The sequence below is a fragment of the Mandrillus leucophaeus genome, unplaced genomic scaffold (genome assembly GCF_000951045.1).
Source record: "Mandrillus leucophaeus isolate KB7577 unplaced genomic scaffold, Mleu.le_1.0 Scaffold264, whole genome shotgun sequence".
Taxonomy (NCBI): domain Eukaryota; kingdom Metazoa; phylum Chordata; class Mammalia; order Primates; family Cercopithecidae; genus Mandrillus; species Mandrillus leucophaeus.
Window position 1 is genome coordinate 927,757 of NW_012102743.1, and position 20,415 is coordinate 948,171.

The following is a 20,415-nucleotide window of genomic DNA, read 5'->3' on the forward strand; positions in this document are numbered from 1 at the left end:
TTGAGCTTGTGTATATGCCAGGCACTGTGGATATAGCATGAGCAAGGAATCCAAAGGGAGGAAAATTTATAGAAATGTTGATTCACAGGCGGTCTTCAACTTTCCCACATTAAATGTTACTATGCCTAAATATCCCTTTTTATTTGTGTCTCATGCACTGGTGACCATGCTGAGGGTGAGAACACTGTTGGTGGCTACATTCTTTGGATAATGTCTAGATTGCCATGAGTATGACCAGACTGAGCCAATGCCCTCCATCCTTACCTGTGTTCTACACTTCAACAGTGGACGCATATGACGGTTGGACTACCAGGAGTTAGGATCTTGCTCACTTCCATGGACCTTATAGACTCTCTAATATCTTTTTCTGCTCTGAGGTTGTGAGGAGGATGAAGAGAAGTAGAAAGTGGAGGAAGCTTGAACTGAACAGGTGGACACCCTACTGGCTCCAGAAGCCTTGGCAGGCCCTAACAACACTTGATGGTGCCTCTCCCTCTAAGGTGGTGCCTCTCCCCCTAAGGCTCCCCCTCCCTGTAGCGGTTCTCACTCATCTCCAGGGCCTCATGGGCTTGAAGAAGGCAGAGACTGCAGGCACCGACATTAGAGATTGTATAATAAGCGTTGGCTCTCAGGGAATAGAACCTTTTACGAATGGAAGACTGCATCTTCAGTCATTTGGCTTTCAACCACTTTTCTGGACTGCATGATGTAGACAAGTGGTAGACTGCTAAAAGCCTTCATTATGGAATGATGTTTCTAACCATGTGGGATTTTTTTGTTTTCATTTCAGAAGAAAATCTAACATTAGTATCAGTCAACAAATTATAATAAGCCTGCTAGAATGTTCATTGTGTCTTGGCAGCAAGGGAAGATGTGAAAACTAAATTGATGTTTGTGCCCAAGTGAGAGCATATTATTTTGGCTGTATTTCCATATGATTAAGCTGCATCCTCTATGCCCACCATTTTGCCATCCCAGAAGAAACAAATCTGGTCTTGAATCATTGTTAAATATTCTCTCATTGCTCTAATAATAGAAATGTTTAAGACAAGTTAGAAACATCCAGCCCACAGTTCCTGCTTCATTTTACATCTTAGTGATTATTTTCAAGTACAGCCAAAACATCCAGATGGAGAGTCAACTATCTGGTCTATGATCCAGATGTGTTTCGTCTAGACATCTACATATATCCGCAAAACAGCTGGATAACCGAAGACTATTTATTCATCTTAATTTACTGGCTTTGGATAGACACTCTATCTAAATACAGAGCTTGATTTATGGTTGTAAAAATTACACAGTAGTTGAAAAGATATATGCAGAGAAGTTTTTCTGCCAACTCAGTGGAAGATAAATACCATCGGTGCATCAGTAGAACTATTCTTGGCAAGTAACTATTATTCAGCTCTCCATTGTCATCTGTTAAAAAAATAGAACAAGAAGTGAGGAGATAACAGTGCTACTCTTTACTTTTTCTAACATCAATAGAGAAGCAATAGTATCATAGTGTCAAAAATTTTTCATAGACAAATGAATTTTTTTTTTTGGAGATGGAGTCTCACTCTGTCACCCAGGTTGGAGTGCAGTGGCACAGTCTCGGCTCACCGCAACCTCTGCCTCCGGGTTCAAGTGATTTTCCTGCCTCAGCCTCCCAAGTAGCTGGGACTACAGGTGCCCGCCACCACACCCAGCTAATTTTTCTATTTTTAGTAGACACGGAGCTTCACCATATTGGTCAGGCTGGTCTTGAATTCCTGACCTTGTGATCCTCCCACCTCAGCCTCCCAAAGTGTTGGGATTACAGGCGTGAGCCACCACGCCTGGCCAACCAGTAATCTTTTACCTCCTACTTTGGCTAGTATTTCCTTGCAAGTAAAGGTGGGTGGGTCTTACCCTTCCTCTGGTCTACATTGACAGATTTCATAAATAAAATTCAGGACAATCAGTTAAATTTGAATTTAAGAGAAATAATGATTAATTTCTTTATTGTAAATATGTCCCTGGCATTATTTAGGTCATACTTACACTAAAAATGTTTGTCAGAAATTCAAATGTAACTGGTCATCCTGTATTTTATCTGGCAACCCTGCTCTGGTTTAACTCTGGTTTCTATAGTAATCGATTTAATAAATAACTACTCCCATGTGGGTTGACTTTCTTTGTGCAAGGGATAACTCAATATGCTGTGGTGGATACGAAAACAACAACACAAGGAGCATACAGCTGTAAAGTGTATAATCTAGTAGCAGATATGACGTGTTTGAATGTAGAATGCAGTAAATTGTGCTACTCACATTCATCTGAGTCAAAAGACCAAGAAACAATTATAGAGGCATTTGCTATGTGCTATAAGGAATTACAATGGGATGTGAGATGGGGGAAAAGGCAAGCAGCGTTCCTGACCAAGGAAACCAGGAATGGTACTATGAACATCTGAGAAGGCCCTGAAGCAGAATTTCAATGAAGAGAATACGACCAGTGGATGGTGGTAGAAAGGCACAGGGAATGTTCCAGAAACATTAAGTGGACAGTTTGACTGGGGTATGAGCTGTGGGCAGTAAAGGGAAAGAAATGTGGAGGGCAGTGAAGCTGGAGAGACAGACTGGGGTCCATCCAAAAGGCCTTAAATACCAAGGTACAGAGACTGAACTCTGTTCCACAAGCAACTTGCCTCTGAATAGAGGAATAGAGGAAAGTGAGAGCATCGAGAGATCCAAAAGAGATGAAAGGAGAAAAGGCTCGTACCAAACATCTCAATGCAAGTGTGCAGCAGTTCATCTAATGTTGCTGCTTTCCCAAGGCCACTTGATCCCATGGTTATTTAGCCGTTGTCAAAAAACCAGAGACATTTTCAGCATCAGATAGACCATCTCCATAATCATGCAAGTCAGTGACGTTAGTGCCTAGTGGTGACCTGTCCTTAGTTGTACTTCAAGAAAACTCTAAAAAAAATTTAAAAATTAAAAAAACAAGAGAAAGTTATTAGACTAGAGTTCAGACCCCATTAGAGCATCACATGCCAACCTGAAAAGATAATGACTTCCATAGACAGTATCTTTCTACAAGAAAAGTATCAGTGACTGAGATTACATCAACCTTTATGATGCCAAAATTACCTGCTAAGCTGTTCCTGGGGATGGATGGTGCTTGGAGACCATGGAAATGTTCCCTGTTATATACCATTCCATTTCACAGCTAAAATTTTTTAATGCAATGTTTTATACTTTCCTCATATCTTTTTTTTGTTTTGTTTTGAGACAAAGTCTCACTTTGTCACCCAGGCTGGAGTGCAGGAGTGCAGTAGTGTGATCTCGGTTCACTGCAGCCTCGACCTCCCGGGTTCAAGCAATTCTCCCACTTCTGACCCCCCAGTAGCTGGGACTACAGGCACACATCACCACTCCTGGCTTCTTTTTTTTTTTTTTTTTTTTTGTAGAAATGGGGTTTTGCCATATTTCCCAGGCTGGTCTTGAACTCCTGACCTCAAGTGATCTACCTACCTCAACTTTTCAAAGCGCTAGGACTACAGGTGTGAGCCACTGTGCCCAGCCACCTTTCCTCATATTCTTAAGTGATAAGATATTCAAGAATATTATAAATGTTACTTGGTTTAATATTAATAAAAGAATATGTAAGGAAAAAAATTTTAGATGCAAATATATTTATAAACATTATCCTCAGTGATTCATAAATATTCAACAACTATAAAAAATTCTACTTGCCTGAGAGTAAGATTATTCTTTGCAGTGGTAAAAATACTACTGTTAATTTATTGAACACCCACATTATGTACTATGCACCATTCCAAATGTTTTGCATATATTGTCGAACTTGACCTTCACAACAATGCTGTGAGGTAGTAATTATTATTTCCAGTTAACAGATGAGTTGATGGGATTCAGAGTGATTTAGCAACTTACCCAAAACCATACAATTATTAAGGCCTAGAATCAGGACTCCACTATAAAATAAAGCGTCTGTGTTCCCTTTCTTCTTACTACTTCTACAAGCATGGATATCACAAACCATCATAGTTTTGCCTGCTAATCTAGTGTAAAGGGTATCACTCCTCCACATCATCTCAGAAAGAAGATGTAAGGCAGATTATCTGTTACAGAGGTAGAAAGAATATGTGGGGATGACAGCTATCCCATTTGCCAGCACTGTTGTGAGGAAAACATGATTGGCAATAGCCTCTTCTAGTTGCTTACACTCAAAAGCATCACTGCTGGGTAGACATCATCACTTGATTTTACAGAGCAGGTCCTTGATGCCAGGTCCCCACAGGACTTGGAGCAGGACGGAGGCTGTCATGATGTAAGACATTTATCCACTTTAGATATTTTAGTAGGTAAATGCAGCCATTGAGGATTCATCTCATGAGCTGTTGAAAGTCAATGTCTATTTTACTCTCGAACTTTATTTATTCAACTGGCAATCACTGAGCACCTGGCCTATGCCAGGCACTTGGTTAGGCATTGAGGCTGCCAAGATGAATAAATCATTGTCCCATTCTTACCTTCAACAGGCTCATAGTCAACTTCAGAAAACAAACATGTGAATGAATAGGAAAAAATACCTAATGTCCATATGATGGTTGTATTAGTTCAGTGAGACCACGGGAGTGACATTGGAATGAGTCTGTTCACCAGGCACATAACTCTGGGGGGAAAATGTTTGCCCTCTATTCATTCTGTGAAAGAACCAGATTCCTGTGCTGAAGGTAGCATTCTTAGAACATAAAATAAAGGGTTATTTCAAGTGTTCAATAAAAACAGCAGAAACGCTGGATCAAATGTTCTCCCAATTCTGCTGCTCAAATGATTTGTGAAAGCAGATTATTAAAGTCATCTGGAACTAACTCTTTTATATCTTTCAACAAAGTTACCTTACCTGTAAGGCCTTTCTTGCCCTATTTTTTTTTTTTTTTGTCGCCCAGGCTGGAGTGCAGTGGCCGGATCTCAGCTCACTGCAAGCTCCGCCTCCCGGGTTTACGCCATTCTCCTGCCTCAGCCTCCCGAGTAGCTGGGATTACAGGTGCCTGCCACCTCACCCGGCTAGTTTTTTGTATTTTTTAGTAGAGACAGGGTTTCACCGGGTTAGCCAGGATGGTCTCGATCTCCTGACCTTGTGATCCACCCGTCTCGGCCTCCCAAAGTGCTGGGATTACAGGCTTGAGCCACCGCGCCCGGCTCTTGCCCTATTTAAAACAACGCACCTCTCAGCTCTCACCCACCTCTCACTTGGCATGTCCTACCACCCTTCCTGGATTTATTTTTCTTCATAACACTTAACACTATCTGGCAAACTATATGTTTTACTTGTTTATTTGTTTTTAAATCTCTGTAGTGCCATAAACATAAGCTCCAAGATTGTAGAGGTTTTTGTGTTTGTTCTCTGGTATACTCCTTAACGCCTAAGGTTTTGCTTCTCACATAAAAGATACTCAAAAATTATTCACTAAATTAATGAATGAGTGGATTAATGGATGAGGAAATAAATATCATGAAACTTGTCACAGGTTTGTCTTTGAATATATTTATGTGAGTGTGTATAGATACCATATATTTTTAAGAGACTTTTTAAAGTTTGTTTACTAAATCAGCTTTAAGTAAACATCACTGGAACAAAAATTTCTGCCAGTTTTCTAAACTTAATATAATCGCCTCTATTAATCATGAGAACTTGCCTTTTCCAAGACATTCTGGGGCAGAACTTCTCTGATTCCTCTAATGTCAACTCTATCAGTACCCTTAAAAGTCAAGATTGAACAATTAACAAGTTTGATTACCTTCAGGTGTATACAGACTTTTTTTTTTATCCTGTTACTCACTGAACAGTAGACATATTACTTAGAACAAATAGGCCTAGACTAAACTTGTTTCTCAATTCGAAACCAAAATTATTCAACTGAGCTGTTTGGGGAAGGTGTTGACGTCCCCATAAGGGGTTAGAGATAACCTGGAACCAAAGACTCATCACCATGTTTAGGGTTATATTTCTGATCTGCAAAGAAACTGGCACATCATGGGCCAGGTGGGCCAGGCTATCAGGTTACAATCTGTTTCTGCAATCAGTAGATGTGTCTGAGTCTCTGCTCCGCCTTCTGTCACCTGCACATTTACCTGAGATCTCATTTCCTACGTGTGGACATTATTGTGTCTACAACTGCCTTTTTCAAAACAAGGCTTCTTTATTACAAAAGCAATATACACTTATTATTTAAAATAGGACATTAAGGAAAAAGTTATCCTTAATCTCATCATCCAAAGATAACTCCTATTAACATCATAGCATGTTTCTTTTAGTTTCTCTAGGCATATTTATTTTTTTATGAGAATTCTTACATAATTTATGACAATTTAAAGAAACACTTACCTGTTGTTTCCATACAGATAGAGTTCCAAATCTGAAATAATTTTAAGGGCAGTTAGCACCATTGGGAAATGCACAGAAGAAGCAGTCTGTAGAACTGGTTTATTCAACCTGAATGGTAAGTACTTTGGAGAACCTGACAAAAGAACAGAAAGAAGCCGCCGTACAGAATTAGATCACGATAACCCCAAAGAATCCACATTGTGTTAAAGCATTTTCAAAAACTTTGAGTTATAGGTGGTATTTGAGATTTTGTCTAAACTTCACCCACAACATCAATTAACAAGGGCAAATATTCAAAATAGTTATTTGGTAACACAATTTTTTTTTAATCAAGTAAGCTTTTTTCAGCCTATTAAAAACCCACACATGGGACAAAGCCAAGTTCTACATACATAGTATAAACTGCTATTTCATGCAAATGTACTTTTATCAGTGGATTACTCATTAAGAATTTCCAAACACTGACTTTGAAATGTTAGTAAATACTTAAAACAGTCTGTGGTCGTGATCACTAAACTCTGACCCTAAATCACTACTGATTGTCTCAACACGAATGTCAATGTTATTTTAGAGCAGGTTGTTTAGTCTCCCAGTGGGGACTTAAGGACTTGCTGTTTGTTTAGGACTTGCCGTAGTGTTGATAGGTGCTCTCCGGCTGCGATGAAAATTATTGCTCTCCAGCATAGACATTTTCTCCCAAGTCTGAAAGGGACACAATAAGCCAAATTTCTCCCAGGGTTTGAATTATTTCTAAAAGAAAAGTGTTATTTTTAAAGGGCAATGGAGTTTTGTTGGGTGTGATTTCAAAGGCTATGATATGTTCCTGTAGCAAAAGGACGTCCATTAACATGACTTGTGAAGCCTCTGTTGTCAAAAAACATCCTTCTGAGGTTGCCTAAGACAATGAGAGCTGTGCTCCCAATTTTAGAAATAATAAAAGGAAGCCAATTCCACGAAACTGATCATTAACGGATAAAAATGAGCATACCAGGCTCTTGACTCAGAACCTCTCCATTAAAAAAAATTGGGTTTCAACATTAGGTAACCGAATGGGGAAAGTCTGACTTATCTCTGAGTAAAATGCCATAATGCTGTGTACTTTATTAGACTGTTTAAGGAGTTAGTGAGGTCACATAAAGTGAATCCATCATGGAGCCTACAGAATGCTGAGTGCTCAATGTGAAGCTCACACTACTTCTTCCCTTCTCATATTAAAAGTCTTTTAAGTTGAGGCCTGAAGTAGTGGACCAATTTGTAGAAGTGACAGGGAGAGAGATGTTCATTTAGAGAAGAGAAAAGATATTCTAAGAAAAAATACGGTGACACTGGAGCACCTATTAGTGGGCCAGGGAGCCTCACCAGCAAGGGACTCCAATTCCCAAAGGTTTTCAAGTCAAAGTTAGGTCATAACTGTCAGAGATGTTGTAGACTAAATTCCCAGACGGTGTCTAGGAAGTATGCCAAAATGACAGGGAAGCTTTCTCCTGGCTCTAGAATTGTAGGATTTATAAGGTGAAATACTGTAACTAGTAAGTGTTTAACAAATCGTTTTGAAATGATGTTGGCCATATTAGAACTTTCAACAATTGTCTTGTCTATCATATTATCTCTATTCCAAGATAAAAGAATTTCTTGAAGATCCTTCACTGCTAATGGCAGTTATTATCTTTATGCATAAATGGCTACATAAATATCTTTACATTTATACGACCTCCATATGGAGACAAAGAGATTTTTCTAAATGACTATAAAACAAGTGGTAATTGTTACAAACCTTGAATCTTAAAGATTAATGCCAAAGATGTCAGCATTCATTGTTCTGGAAATATACAAACTTAATTTCTCTTTATCACCACAGACGAGATTTTTTTAAAAGTTCTGTGATTATATTACCTGATACTCCATAGGAGAATTGAGATTGAGTTTAGTAAATGAAATGATAATTAAAACTCTGAAAGATAATTAATTTTTTTGATAATACTTACCAAGGATCTACTAGACACCAGACACTGAACAGAACACTAGAGTGGCTGGTAGAAGGGGCTGGTGTTGGGGAAGGGAAGGATAAATGGATAAGCAAGACAGACACAATCCTTGCCTATATAGTCTAGCAAAGAATGAAAGGAAGAATTACAATAAAATATCCTATGGAGCACAGAGCAGGTAGGGAGGGGCACTAATTTAGTCTAGAAGCCTGAGGAGTTTTAGCTTGGTAAAGAAGATGGCAATTACGAGAAATCGAAAAGACATTTAGAATGACTAAAGTGTTATGGCAAGAGATGAGACTAAAAAGTCAGTAGAAGTAGCCCATGACAGTATTGTAAGCTTTAGTAAGGAGTATATACTTTATCCAAAGGGCAACAGGAAGCCATTGTTTGAAAGGAGAGTGGCATGATCATATCTGGATTTTCTTTTTTTCTTTTTTTTTGAGAAGGTCTCGCTCTGTTACCCAGGCTGGAGTGCAGTGGCGTGATCTCAGCTCACTGCAACCTCCGCCTCCCAGGTTCAAGTGATCCTCCCACCTCAGCCTCCCAAGTAGCTGAGATTACAAGCATGTGTTACCACACCTGGCTAATTTTTGTATTTTTAGTAGAGATGGACATTTCCCCATGTTGGCCAGGCTGGTCTCAAACTCCTGACCTCAAGGATCCACCCACCTCGGCCTCCCAAAGGGCTGGGATTATAGGCATGAGCCACCGCACCCTGCCTGATTTTCTTATTATTTCATTTCCAATGGTATCTTAACACCCTCTTCACCATATCAAGCAAAGCTGGGTGAAATGGGAGCTAGGATCTGTGCCCTGGTGAGGACACCACCTAACAAATGCCAGCCCTGTTTTAGTTCCGAGGCTCGGAGTTATGGAAAGTGTGACTAGATCATAATAATAAAAACTCAGAATTGCTTCTTGAATGCAGGGGAGGTTTATATACATTGTTCCAGAAGTTATCTGAAATAATTTTAGAAACATGACATGGGTGGGTGATACAATAGACCAAAGAACAAGGAACACTAAACTTCCTCTCAACAACAACAACCAAACAAAAGAAAACCTCCAGGAGAAGAGAAACCTCAGCCTAGCCTTCTACTCTTGACAGAAATAATCCTGATAATTCTGGTTCCTTTCTTCTCTTTTCGGATTGGCTTTTGTACATTTTCTCCTCTTGATAAACCTCAGAACTGTATCCATCATACCTTCTGGCAGATGACTGTGTCTCCTTTTTAGAGTAAACGGAAGTTGCCAGACAGAAACTTCCTTGACTTCCTTCCATAAAAATGACAACTTTACCTACATGAATGCCCTTTTTTGGGGTCTCTCCTGCTATTGCATTGAAAGAAGTGGCCCTCTTCTTTACTCAAGGTCATCCCTCCACCTGTGCATGGATCCCTTACTCTTGTCCTCCCAGGGACCATGTTACATGAATTAACTTCTCACTCTTTTGCCTCTTCCTCCAATATTTATTTTTCCTGCTAAATCTTAGCACTTAAAGATGCCCAGGTCTTAACTCAGAAGTCTGTAGTGGATATCTAGAAGTTAACTCAAAATTTCTCCTTGATATGATCAAGGGAAATCATTGAAAACAAAATTTCTCCTTGGAGTCTCAGGCATCTCTAAATCAATACGGCCAAAATGAACTCATCATTTTCCTCCCATAAACTTCCTTCTCCTCCCCTCCACTCTCAATTTCTCAATTGCAGGAGAATAACACCATCACCCAACCAAATATCTAGCTAGAAATCTGGGAATTACCTTTGATTCTGATCATTCCCCATAGCCAAAGGATCAGTAAATCTTTCTGAATCTATTTTCAAAAGAAATTCTGCAACCAACCACTTCTTTCCCATCTCCATGGACACATGCTGGTTTAGACAACCATCATCTCTTGCCTGAATGATTTTAACCAATTACTAACTGGTTTCCCCATCCTCAGTATAAGTCTTTACTACCATGTATTCTCCATTCTGCAGCTGGAAGAATCCAGATATGGGCCAAGCACAGTGGCTCATTCCTGTAATCCCAGCACTTTGGGAGGCCGAGGCGGGTGAATCACTTGAGGTCAGGAGTTTGAGACCAGCCTGGCCAACATGGTGAAACCCCATCTGTAATAAAAATACAAAAAGTAGCCAGGCATAGTGGTGCATGCCTGTAATCCCAGTTGCTTGGGAGGCTGAGGCAGGAGAATCGCCAAACCTGGGAGGCGGAGGTTGCAGGGAGTTGAGATCCTGCTACTGCACTCCAGCCTGGGCAACAGAGAGAGATTCATTTCTCTCCCATCCTTTGACTTGATCCAAAATATTTCATTCTGGTAACTACCACCTGAGCCACCTTTCTTATGATCCCCACCTTCCCTAATAGGCTTTCTGTATCTCTGCCCCACCACTCATGCTCTCCAATGCTCTCATTAACTGAGTCTCGCTCTGCCACCCAGGCTGGAGTGCAGTGGTGTGATCTCGGCTCACTTCAACCTCTGTCCCCCAGTTTCAAGCAGTTCTCCTACCTCAGTCTTCCGAGTAGCTGGGTTTACAGGTGCACACCACCATGCTCGGCTAATTTTTGTATTTTTAGTAGAGATGGGGTTTCACCATGTTGGCCAGGATGGTCCTGAACTGCTGACCTCAAGTGATCTGCCCACCTTGGCCTCCCAAAGTGCTGGGATTATAGGCATGAGCCACTGTGCCTGGCCTCAGTTGACTATATTTGAAATTCTTTGTTTATTTCTGCATTGGTCTTGTTTCTGTTTAAATTTTCCCGCTCATTCCTTTCAAGTTCACTCCTCTGTTCTTTGGATTTCTCTTTCTACTTCATTTTCTTCAATCAGGTGTTCTTCCCAGTGTGCTCTACCAAAGTCATACTGTCATCACTGTCAAACTTGTTTCTATCACAAACCTACTGGGATAGTACGAATATAAGAAATGGGCCCGGTGCTCATGGCAAAGTTCATTCTTTGTAAATGGACCACAACTGATGGCATGAAGACTAAAATCTCCCATATTTATGGATGGTGAAGCAGTATCTCCAAGGGTTATTTAACAATGACAGCAGGAAGGAGCCATGGTTAATACAGTAATTTTCAACTCTAAAAGAAATTTTTTGTCCTTCTTGCATTGGGTGTGTTTATTTAATGTGATAATAGGATTTTCCTAGATTTTAATATTTTTGTTGTTTGTCTGTTTTATCCTGAAAAGAGATTTCACTAAGTTAATGGGGAATTAATAATCAACATTGTGCTGGACTTTAGAAAATGAAGTAATAACAGCATCTACAAATACCATTTGTTGGTGGCAATGTAATGTGACAGATACAATGTTGGGAAAATTACCTACATTATCTTTAAATGTTATAACACCCCGAAAGCTAAGTCTTATTTTCTCCATTTCATGGATAAGGAAATTGAGGCCTACAGAGGTTAAATTACTTGTCCAGTATCATGTTACTAGTTAAGTTACAAAGCGAAGTCCATCTCCAAAATTTATGTTTTTCAACTACCCACAAAAATTTTAGCTGTTGTTAAGGCCTGCCCATTAGATCAATTTCCAGACATTGTCTAGAACAAAGGTTTGTTATTCCCTGTGTTTGGCTGGTAAGCATCCTATCACTGGCCCCTATTGTCTGAAAATGAATAACCTTCACTATTACAGCAAGCTTGGCAACTCAGGGAATCACTGGTACCAAGTACTGAACAGAAGTCAATAACCAGCTCAGAGCTCATCTCACAAGACCTCGCTGCATTTTCTGGTAACAAGTAACAAGGCTTAACTGCATTTTATTTATGTTTTCTTGGTTACTGGTATTGAATATTGGCAATCAAACCAACATATTTACAGCTACCTGCCACAAGTTGAACAAGAAATGAGAATCTTAGAGAAGCTTTACTAAAGCTTTAAATACCATGAAATTCCAAAGTCCCACCAAGGGGATATTTTCCTTGCATTTGGCTGCAGCCAAACATAGCAGGGAAATAATATATACACGTTCTAGACACCTGCAGTTGGATGGCTTCCAGATGGACACATTCAACCACATTGAAGGATTATGACCTACTACAGTAACTCGAGTGTTCACTTTCTAAATAATACCTCAAAGTAAGACCTAGAACTAGGAAACTTGAACCTCAGAAGTTAACATTTTAAACTTTAGGAAAATCATTTTTTTAAAGATCAATATTTTCTTCTCTCAAAAATGCCAATATTATATTCCTAAGAATCCTGTTGGCCAGGCATGGTGACTCATGCCTGTAATCCCAGCACTTTGGGAGGCCGAGGTGGGCAGATCACCTGAGGTCAGGAGTTCAAGACCAGCCTGACCAACATGGAGAAACTCCATCTCTACTAAAAATACAAAATTAGCTGGGCATGGTGGTGTATGCCTGTAATCTCAGCTACTTAGGAGGCTGAGGCAGGGGAATTGCTTGGGCCCAGTAGGTGGAGGTTGTGGTTAGCCGAGGTCGGGCCATTGAACTCCAGCCTGGGCAACAAGAGCAAAACTCTGTCTCAGAAAAAAAAAGAAAAAAGAATCCTGTCTGCGGTCCTAATGCTCTGGAAGTACCTGGTCTCAAATTCCCTGAAATAAAGTCACATTCCCTTACTCCTTTCCTTCAGAGTGGATTTGATGCTGATCATAATGGTGGTGGTGATGGTGTTGATGATGATGATACGGAGAAGGAGGAAGAGGAGGAATCATTTAGGTGCTCTTCATGTTGGTCACTGTGTTGAGGTTTTTCTCCAACAAACTCTGGGAGGCCAGGCCCCTCCCAAACAATCTAGCAATAACAAAAATGCGGCTAAATCTTGCTTGTTACTTAATTCTCACAAAAAAATGCAATGAGGTCTTGTGAGATGAACTCTGAGCTGGTTATTGACTTCTGTTTAGTACTTGGTGCCAATACCAATGTGCTCCGCCTCATGTGCTCACTATGAACAGGAAGGCATTTTTAACAACTGCATAAGTAAAATTCTTAGGGATCATCCCACTGCATCCAGATGACAATCTCCAAGGATAGAATCTACACAAAAGAGGCTCCAAGAGAATGAAGACATTACATAGAAAGCCTCTAAAAAGCAAGAGAACGTGAACAGAAGGCATAGCCTAGACCACAAAATCTCTCCTAAACTACCATCACTCTAGGATGAGAGTGGAAGCTGACTGTCACGAAAAACAAGGGAAAGGATTTGAAAACAGGAATTTTAAGTCGCTACACAGGAATGCAGCAAGAAGCACTAACACAATGAAAGACTGCCTTTAAATGGACCTGCAGGTTCTCAGAGAAAGGCATTAGGTTGGCGGGCACAAAAGCCAACGTTTATTGTCTATTAAACATTAAACACAATGTTTATAGCAATAGGCTGGAGGTGTAGACAGCCCATTCTCAAGAGCATACAATCCCATGCAGGAGACATAATATAAATCAGTTATTATAAACCCATGAGTCCATTAAGTCTGGTGACAGAGACAGATGCCCAGGGCATTGCAGGAGCACAGAAATGGGACCGAATTCCACCCAAGGAGATCTAGGAGGCCTTCTTGACGGGAAAGATACTAAGCTTTATGGGTCACAAAATTACAATGGAAAATACAGGCTAAGTCCAATAGTGTCAGACAGTGAGGTGTTTGGAAATATCTGAACATGATTCCAGAATTAGGCATAGGATAGACAAATGCAATTTGCAATCCAGAAATTTATCACTATGTGAAAAATGAATAAGAACACACGTGAGACAACAATATTTAGATTAAAAGCTGATGACAGAGAAAATGTTTGGGGTCAGATAGGGATGCATTGAGTTCTGAACTATCTTTGGATATTTTTAAAGGTACGAATAAATGAAAGGATTGTAAAAAGCGTAGGGGTTGCACAATGCTGCTTTATTTTTATTATTAATTTTATTATCCAGTTTCACTATTGACAGTGATAAGCTTTAATAAAGATTTCCTTTACCATTTAGACACTAACTTTGTATACACAGATATTGAAGATGTAATATAAATTTCTCTTTTCTAAGAGAAACTGTACTATGTTATTATCTAAGCGAAAACATTTTGCTCCTATTTAGAAACCCATGTGTTTATAGTACTCTTTTATGGGATGGTAACGTCTCAGTTTGAAATTACTTCTGAAATCAGGGATTTGGAGCTAGACTTTTTATTGGAACCAATTAACAGTAAAGTACAGAAACAAAAAAAAAGTGTGTTTAAAATTATTTCTGTGCTTTCAAATAAAGTTACACAGCTTGAAGCCCATAATTAAAAGGTTCCACTTAATGACTTTGTCATTCCCTTTTATTTCAGTTGTTTTTCCTGCAGCAAATGGTTCTTCTTTTCTCTAAAAGAAAAACAAATCTCAAGAGGCAACGATATCCGTGTTTCTCCCATCTAAGACATCAACTAATTTCACCTTACTCCTGAAAAGAACTCACAGTCCATATCTACAAAACAAGAAAATATAAGTGACTAGAAAATGTATGTAGTATCTTAGGTCTCATGTAACTTCTCCGAGGCTCACTTTCATCATCTCTGACATGAGATAAAGACTACTACTCTGCCCTCCTTATCAGAACAAAAAAAATTCATTTCAAAAATGTTTTAAGAGTACAAATCACAGTGAGAAAAAAGGAAGTCCTAAAACTGTGAAATGTTCCCAACTAAATTTGTAAAGTGGTTATTTGAAATTTAGAATATATATTTTCCATTAGAACAATATTCTAAGTGGAGTAATAACAGATTTACATATGGGAAACAGTCTGTCAAAATACTAAAAGAGAACCTTGGGAGTTCTTAAGAATTTTAGAGGTTGATAAAGTGGTTTGTTAGCAGGCCAGATTAGCTTTCAGAAATGCCACAACTCTGAGAAACTAGGGTTTCTGATGGGTATTTTGGACTCATTAGTGCATCTAGAGAGACAGAGAATGAGAAAGAAGATAGAGGGAGAACAAGCTAGCTTTCCATAAAGTAAAGGTTGAAGAGTTAGAGGAAGGCTGGGCATGGTGGCTCATACCCGTAATCCCAACACTTTGGGAGGCCAAGGCGAGCACATCACCTGAGGTCAGGAGTTCGGGACCAGCCTGAACAATATGGTGAAACCCTGTCTCTACTAAAAATGCAAAAAAATTAGCCAGATGTGGTGGTGCGTGCCTGTAGTTCCAGCTACTTGGGAGGCTGAGGCAGGAGAATCCCTTGAACCCGGGAGGCGGAGGTTGTAGTGAGAAGTGACCCAAGATTCTGCCACTGCACTCCAACCTAGGCAACAGGGCAACAGAGGGAGACTCAAGTCTCAAAAAAAAAAAAAAAGAAAGAGACAGTTAAAGGAGACCAAGGAATGGGAATAAGGATGTTGTTGGTAGGTTGTAAAAGGAGGAATTAATCAATTGTAATTTACTGAAGTGTGAGCAAATTAAGACAAATGAAGGGAAGCCCAGAGTGAACTAATTTCCCCTGACCTGCCATATGAAGGTATCTGCATCCCCCTCCCATCCCCCCACCCAGAAACAGCACCATGCCTTTCTTCTCTCTTCACCAGCTCCTTGGTGTAACTGTCTAGAGTTCACGTGTCTTACCACTTCTCCTTCCTCTAGCTTGTAACTCCCCTTGTGTTTCCTCTATGTAGGTAAACGTGAAGTGCCTTCTGGACAAAACCAAACACTAACAAACAAACAAAATTTAGCAACCCTCTACTGGCCATCTCTCCCATCCCTCACAGTCAAGTAGAATTTGCTGGTTCTATTTGATCCTCTCTTTAGACCATCCAAATCAAGCTCTGTCTAACTCCCCTTCTACTTCCTGCCCTCATACTCCACTCAAACTACTCTGGCAAAAGTCATTACACCCGCTAAGCTCTCTTCATTGTCTTCTTACGCTAAGGTTCGGCCGCAGTGTAGTACTTCTTGACCACACCCTCCCTTAAATTCTCCTTTTGGCTGGTTTTCCTGGCAACATCTCTTCCTTGGTTTTTCTTCCATACCTCTGGTCATACCTTCTCAGTCTCATCTGCAGACTCCTCTCCTACTGCTAGCCTCTAAACTGCCAACGGTTCTCAGGTCTCCATGCTGAACTCATACACAGAAGTGGCTTCAACTACACCTCCATGTTAATGACTCCAAACCAGAGATCAGCTACACGTGAACTGCAGAGGAAGGGAGTAGGATTTGGAGACAGGCGGACTTGGGATTGCATCCTAGCTCTTCTACTTACTAGCATGTGACTTTGGGCAAGTTTTACTTAACTTTTGGGTAAGTTTTCGTATCTCACCCTCATTCATTGCTAGTAGAAATGTAAAATGGTACAGTCACTTTGGAAATGAGCTAGGCAGCTCCCCAAAAACTTAAACATAGAGTTACCATATGATCTAGAAAATTCATTCCTAGGTACATACCCAAGAGAACTGAAAAATGTTCATAGCAGTACTATTCATAATTTCTGCAAAGTGAAAACAACCCAAATGTCTATCAATCAATAAATGGATAAACAAAATGAAGTATCTCCATACAATGGAATATTATTTAACAATAAAAAGGAACTAGGTACTGATACATTCTACAATATAGATGAACCTTGAAAACGTTATGCTAAGTGAAACAGGCCAGACATAGAAGGCCACATATTGTACAACTCCATTTATAGAAAATATCTAGAATAGGCAAATCTATAGCAACAGAAAGGAGATTAGTGGTTGCCAGGCACTGAGGGAAGGCAGGAATGGGGAGTAACTGCAGTGGGTTCACTGTTTCTTTTTGGAGTGATAAAATTGCTGTCCAATTTGGAGAACCTTGTGAATACACTGAATACCACTGAACTGTGCATTTTATTTTATTTATTTATTTTTTGAGATGGAGTCTTGCTCTGTCGCCAGGCTGGAGTGCAGTGGCGTGATCTTGGCTCACTGCAACCTCTGCCTCCTGGGTTCAAGCGATTCTTCTGCCTTAGCCTCCCAAGTAGTTGGGAATTACAGGTGCGTGCCACCACACCCAGCTAATTTTTGTATTTTTAGTAGAGATGAGGTTTCACGGTGTTGGCCAGGCTGGTCTTGAACTCCTGACCTCAGGTGGTCTGCCTGCCTCGGTCTCCCACAGTGCTAGGATTACAGGCATGAGTCACCATGCCCAGCCTGAAGTGTGCACTTTAAAGGGGTAGGTTCCAATGGTATATAAACTATGTCTCAATGAAATAGTTTTAATTAATTAAAGAATATGTGGGAATGTAAAATGGTACAATCACTTTGGAAATGAGTTAGGCAGAATATAAAGGACATAAAGAATATGTCCTCACTTTTTTTTTTTTTTTTTTTTAAACTTGCTCCATCGCTCAGGTTGGAGTGTAGTGGCACCATCTCGGCTCACTACAACCTCCGCCTCCCAGGTTCAAGTGATTCTCCTGCCTCAGCCTCCTGAGTAGCTGGAATTACAGGCATGTGCCACCATGCCCAGCTACTTTTTGTATTTTTATTAGAGATGGGGTTTCACCATGTTTGCCAGGCTGGTCTCAAACTCCTGATCTCGTGACCTGCCTGCCTCGGCCTCCCAAAGTGCTCGGATTACAGGCATGAGCCACGGCACCCACCCGCTTCTCCCTTTTTTAACCTGCTGTATCTCCTATATTTTCTTCCTTGGTCTGTGGCTCAACCTGCCTCCCAGTATTCCATGCCAGAAACTTGGGACTCACCCTAGATTTCCTAGCACCCTCTTTTGCCATCCCTCATGCCTGAGTCTGATCACCTACCTCTCAGTTGTCTCTTCTTCTCCCCCACTGCCCTTCATCTCCACCACCCCTCCTGGGTTCAAGCTGTTGTCCCGTTTCCCCTGGCCCACCGCAATGTCTTACTCCTCAGACTTCCAGATGGGTTCTCACTTCCTGTTTATCTCCCCTCTCTCCTGGGGCCAAATCAATCTTTCCAAATTATCAGAGTGATTGCGGAACTCCTCTCTCCAAAATTCTTCCACAGTTTCCTGTGGTCTTACACAAATAGAAAGTCCTTTCCATGGCATACAAAGCCTGCCCCTGCATTCCCTCCTTCCTCTTTCCTCTCTTTACTCCAGCACACGTGATACTGCTGTGAAAGGGAGCTCCGGTTTCACAGACCCCATGCTTTGCACACATTGTTTCTTTATTTTTCTGAATGTCTCTCTTCTCCCAATACTTATGCTTGGCAATCCCCTACTCACTTTTCCAGAAATCTCCTCCTCCCTCCTCACCCTTCCAGGTGGATTTTGGCACTCAGCATACTGACTTCCTTTAGCTTTGTAAAATTTATGTTACTGAATGGTTCTGTTGGTCTCTCTACCGGCTTAAGAACAAAACTGTATTTTTTCTAGCCCCTAGCCCAGAAGTATGCCTGATATCTTTATAGGACTACCTTTCTCTGCCATCATATTCTTCTGACATAGTCTCTAAACTTCAAATTGGTTTCTTTAATTTTCTTCTCTAATCTTCTCTCTTTTTTTTTTTGGATTTGATATTTTAATGCGGCATGTAATTCTCTGAGTATAGCTCAAGGCATAGGTGATTTGACCCAAATCAGTTGACCCTTACAAGTGATTTGGGTCAAATCATTTATGTAAATATTTCAGAGTTTTTAAATGCCGAGATTTTGCTACTTAATTAACATTGTGCATTGAGACACCAAAAATGGGTTTTTGTTTTGTTTTGTTTTGAGACAGGGTCTCACTCCATTGCCCAGGCTGGAGTGCAGTGGCGTGATCTTGGCACACTGCAACCTCCACCTCCTGGGTTCAAGCAATTCTCCCACCTCATCACCTTTCGAGTGGCTGGGACCGCACGTGCGCACCACCACACCCAGCTAATTTTTGTATTTTTGGTAGAGATGGGGTTTCACCATGTTGCCCAGGCTGGTCTCGAACTCCTGAGCTCTGGCAATCCACCCACCTCGGCCTCCCAAAGTGCTGAGATTGAGCCACCACGCCTGGCCAAAACCTGGGGTTTCAATCACTATATAGAGTGAGGATTAGATGTCTGGACAAGGCCAGGGAGATAGGTGGTTTGCCTTAGGGAGGGACTCACTGTTCAGTATAGGGCTAGGAGGAATCTTAGGAGGGGAACAGAGGTCAGAAATGGGAGGGGGTTGGAGATGAGCCTAACCTTATTCTTATCTTGATGTGTTATTATTGAATATGTTTATTCCTTTTATATTAACAGGCCCATAATGCAATTTCAAGATATGCTTTCCAATTTTTAGTATTACAGATTGTTAAAGAGAATAAAATTACAGTGAATACTTCTCCAGTCACTTTCTTGTCTGTTGAATAAACACTTATTTCTGTGCCAGACACTGTGATTAACACCATGGCGGAGGTACAAGTATATGTCAGGCACAGAATGTGATCTCGGAGGCTTGAAGATCTAGAGAGGGGGCACACATGGACAGAAGTTACGATCCAGGGCATTATGAAAGAGTTGTGAGAGAGGTAAAAACAAGGTGACTCACGTAACCGAGCTGTGCCTAGCCACACAAGCAGGGATGCACTGGGCAGAGAGCAGAAGGAGAACGCTGCACACAGAGAAAATGGCACTGAAGAAGGCAGGGAGGCACGGAAAAGCAGGAATGCTCACAGGATGGTGAGGTCTTCAAGTTGGGATTAAAGCATATATTTGTTCATTCTTTCACTCAAAACCATTTTGGGCCAGGCACAGTGGCTCGCGCCTGTAATCCCAGCACTTTGGGAGGCTGAGGCAGGCGGATCACGAGGTCAGGAGTTTGAGACCAGCCTGACCAATATGGTGAAACTCTGCCTGTACTAAAAATACAAAATAAGCTGGGCGTGATGGCGCATGCTTGTAATCCCAGCTACTCAGGAGACTGAGGCAGGAGAATCACTTGAACCTGGAAGGCAGAAGTTACAATGAGCCAAGATCGTGCCATTGCACTCCAGCCTGGGCAACACAGTGAGACACTGCCTCAAAAAAAAAAAAAAAAAAAAAAAAAGTCATAAAACCATTCTACCATCAACAAGAGTTTTTATTGAACTTATATTTAAACATTGAGGCATAATTACCTGAAAATGAATTAGAAGTTTTAAAAAGCATTAAAGTG

At 40.7% G+C, this 20,415-nt stretch overlaps 1 protein-coding gene across 1 annotated transcript in view; it reads right to left on the bottom strand.

Moving 5' to 3' along the window:
* RASGRP3 (RAS guanyl releasing protein 3 (calcium and DAG-regulated)) overlaps positions 1-20,415 on the bottom strand; it is a 95,240-nt gene that overhangs the window by 53,035 nt on the left and 21,790 nt on the right. Inside the window, exons 2-4 of the mRNA XM_011984229.1 lie at positions 6,379-6,511; positions 2,746-2,942; positions 1,317-1,419 (exon numbers count right to left, since the gene is read on the bottom strand). Of these exons, the coding sequence (XP_011839619.1) occupies positions 1,317-1,419; positions 2,746-2,815 (173 nt within the window). The 5' untranslated portion in view covers positions 2,816-2,942; positions 6,379-6,511. The remainder of the gene's footprint in view (positions 1-1,316; positions 1,420-2,745; positions 2,943-6,378; positions 6,512-20,415) is intronic.